Source organism: Trichechus manatus, unplaced genomic scaffold (genome assembly GCF_000243295.1).
Source record: "Trichechus manatus latirostris isolate Lorelei unplaced genomic scaffold, TriManLat1.0 scaffold00028, whole genome shotgun sequence".
Lineage (NCBI taxonomy): Eukaryota > Metazoa > Chordata > Mammalia > Sirenia > Trichechidae > Trichechus > Trichechus manatus.
In genome coordinates this window covers 8,850,291-8,854,034 of record NW_004443964.1, presented here as the reverse complement: position 1 = coordinate 8,854,034, position 3,744 = coordinate 8,850,291, and the positions used below count along the sequence as shown (strand labels likewise).

Sequence of the window (3,744 nt, the reverse complement as noted above, 5' to 3'; positions counted from 1 at the left end):
CCCATCCCCTACCCCAGGGGCTGCTAGGCAGCTGACCTGTCCTTTGAGGAGGGCAGACGGAGGAGAGGGGTGACGAAGGGAGGGCCACGGAGGGTGAGGAGGTAAGCGGAGGAACGGAGGTGGCGGCGGTGGGAGAAGTAGCAATTGCTCCTCGTAAATTGGCTGCCAGGCAGGCAGGCAGCTGGGGGATTTGTGTCAGTGACAGGAACAGGGTTTTGAAGTGCAGTCACTCGTAGGAGGAGAAATTAGCTAAAAATCAGCTGATACTGCTCCCAATCCTGTACAAATCACTGCGGGAGGCAGGAGGCAGGGGCGGTGGGCTGGAGAGACAGAACGTGGGTGAGGCTCACGCGGACGGAGGGCTCAGTGGGGCGTCTCCCTGGGGCCAGCTGAGGGGCCGGGTGGGGGGCTGAGATGGAGCAGAAAGCGAGTGACCCCCACGGTCAGCCGGGAGAGTAGGTGGGCTCAACGTCTGTGGGGAGGTACAGAGAACACATGGAAGGATCTTCAACCTCGTGTCTGCCCAGGTAAACCGGGTCACCTGGAAGCTGCCTGGATTTGACTTGTTAAGTGGCGAGCACTGTGAAGCACTCCGTGTCTCTGACGTCCCCTCTTGCCAATGCCCTTGGTGGGGGTGCTGGTGGTTGGTTGCTGTCGAGTCACCTCCGACTCACGGTGGCCTTGTGTGCAACAGAAGGAAACGTCGCTATCTGTGCCATTTCTGTGATCGTTGTTGTGTTTGAGCCCATTGTTGCAGCCATTGTGTCAATCCATCTCACTGAGAGTTTTCCTTGTTTTTGCTTTAGACTCATCATTGGGAAACTATGGGGAAAAGCATCTCTCTCTGATGATTCAATCCCCTTTTCCTATAGAAACAGCAGCCCCAGATCACGGGCTGGGACCCAGGCTGCCGGCACAAGACTAAGACCCTGGCCTAGGTATGCACTGAGCTTGATGGGGCAGTAAGCAGCATGGGGCTCCCCCTAGGCAGACTGGAACTTGGGGTGAGGGAAGGAGGTCAACTCTGGGGCAAATGAAGAGGGGCCTGCAGAGCTCAGGAGGCCAAGGGGTGGGGATGGCAGGGGTTGGGGAATGTTCTGGGCTCTCGGGGCTCTGGCAGACAGAGGCTGGGATCTGAGGATGGACACGGGAAGATCCCGCGCTGGTCTGCACCCTCATCTTGCTGTCGGTGGGTGCACAAGTCTGCGCACCCACAGGTGAAAAATGAGACTTGCTTTGGGGCAGGAGCTGTACAGATTTTGCAGGGATGTGAACATCTGGCTACCCCAGCTTGTGGGTGCTCTGCTGCTGTGGGAGGCTGTTGCCTCTGCCGTCTGATTCTCTCCTGACCCTGCTGCCTGGCAGGGGACGGGGGCGCCACACCCACCTCTGCTGTCCCAGAGATGAGGCAGGGGAGAGCCAGCATCTCCATCACAACGGCTCAGAAACCTGGTGGACCCAGTCTTGCTGGGCCGATACTGCTTTGCCAAAGATGCTCAAGGAGCGGCCCTTTGCCCTTTAATTCCCTAAACTCTGCTCTCTGCCAAGCTGACCTGAGCCCTCCTGGGGAGAGCTATGCCCCTCTCATCCAGGGAGCTGGGAGGGGTGTCTCTGAGGATGGGCAGAGGGGTGCTTTTGGCCTAGGCCTGGGCTGTGTCCCCATCAGTGAGGACAGAACTGGCTCCCAGGAAGAAACATTTTGTGCCAGTTATGAGACTCTGGGTGGCTCAAACGGTTAAGTGTTCGACTGCTAACTGATAGGCTGGCGCCCAGAGGCACCAAGGATGAAAGGCCTGGCAATCTGCTTCTGAAAGGTCACAGCCTTGAGAACCCTATGGAGCAGTTCTACTCTGCACACATGGGGCCACCATGAGTCAGAACTGACTTGGCAGCAACTGTTTTTGTTTTTTTTTTGGCCCAGCTGAGTCGGTGCAGCTAGTATATTTCCTGAAACATGAGCTTCCTGCCTCCTGGGGTGCTCTCTCTGTTACCACCTGAGCCCCTGTAATCACACATGCACACACTTGTGTGATATCCCTCACCCATCAGGTCCCCAGTGGCCCTGCTCACAGCCAAGCTAAGTGGCCCCTGTCCAGATCCAAGGTCCCGACTTGGCATGGGACTTGGTGTCCGGAAGTCAGCTCCCTCCTGCCCCTGCCCGCCCATCGCCCAGCTGCTTCTCCTCCTCTCTCCAGACCTCCTCCTCCTTGGGTGGCTCCTCCCTGCCGCCCCGGCCCCACCTACCATTCCATCTTCCCAACGATTCCCTGGAGCACAGTTCCAGGATTTAATGACCTGCTGGCTGGTAGTCTGGGCCTGGGTTTACTTACTCTCCACAGCGAGAGTGACAGGCTGGCTGGTCTTGTTATCCCCGTTCTTGTCATTAACAGCCTGGACGTAATAGCGACCTGCGTCGGGAGCCACCGTGGACAGGATGACAAGGGTGTTCTCCAGTGTGATGGCTCTGGGAAGAGAGAAAAAGGGTTCCTCTGACAGGGCCCAAGGGGCTCTGAAGAACGAAGGGCAGGGAATGAAGCAGGGGGCCTGGACCAACTTCCCCCTCCCTGCTGGAGAGACAGGGGGCTGCATCCCAGACCCTTCCCCCAGCCCAACCTCCCCCTCCCTGCTGGAGAGACAGGGGGCTGCATCCCAGACCCCTCCCCCAGCCCACCTCTGCAAGCCATTTCCTGCTTACACCTGTGGCTCATAACTCCGGCCACATTCAGCTTGCAGAGAAGGCCGACATGTTGCCAGCATTGGGGATCAGGCCCAAACACACCAATTCATGTCCCCAGGTCTGAGACTGGGAGTGTCCACGTGAAGCTTCCCTGGCCCTCACCTCCCAAGACTGGGCTCGGGGTCTTTCCTACAAGCACCACGGAATCCCGCCCTTTCCCGTGTTACAATGTCCATCAATCTGTACGCTGTTATCTCTGCATCATGTGTGCAGACGCCGAAGAAATGTCTGTGGAACGAATGAATGAATGACTGGGTGATGATACTGAATTTGGAAATGAGCAGGGCCATTCCAGAATCAGTGCCTTAACCCTAATGCTAAATTTCTTTATGAGGCAGTCATGGTTGAGTGGTAGAATTCTCGCCTTCCATGCAGGAGACCTGGGTTCAATTCCTGGCCAATGCACTTCATGCATGCCACCACCTGTCTGGCAGGGGAGGCTTGCGTGTTGCTAGGATACTGAACAGGTTTCGGTGGTGCTTCCAGACTGAGACAGACTAGGAAGAAAGGCCTGGTGATCTCCTTCTGAAAATCAGCCACTGAAAACCCTGTGGATCACAACGGTCCGATCCGCAGCAGAACATGGATCACAGGAACGGCACAGGACCGGGCAGTGTTTCATTCTGTAGCGTGTGGGGTTGCCATGGGTCAGCGGCTGACTTCATGGCAGTTAACAGCAACGATAAGCTTTGTTTAGGTTGATTCAAAGGCCGCAGGTCACCTATAACATAGAGTTCTTGGGCTCACGTCTCCCTCCAGCCCCTTCTTTGGGTATCAGTTTCCACCTCTCTGGAGCCAGCCAATGACAGTGGGACCAGCCGGGCTGATCAGGAGGGAAAAGGGAGGCTGGCCGTTTGCCACAAATCCCGTTCCCTTTGCTGGAATCCCATCACACAGACCCTCAGCAGTCCAGGTCCCCAGGGAGCCTGCAGAGCTTGTCCAAGGCCGAAGCGGGTTCCCCACTAACTGTGGGTAGCACAGTCCAGAAGCGCTGCCCATGCCCGCTC

At 57.0% G+C, this 3,744-nt stretch overlaps 1 protein-coding gene across 1 annotated transcript in view; it reads right to left on the bottom strand.

The window, feature by feature from the left end:
- LOC101358658 (protein sidekick-2) overlaps nucleotides 1–3,744 on the bottom strand; it is a 173,934-nt gene that overhangs the window by 110,652 nt on the left and 59,538 nt on the right. The window contains exon 7 of the mRNA XM_023729433.1: nucleotides 2,331–2,464. Coding sequence (XP_023585201.1) covers nucleotides 2,331–2,464 — 134 coding nt within the window. The remainder of the gene's footprint in view (nucleotides 1–2,330; nucleotides 2,465–3,744) is intronic.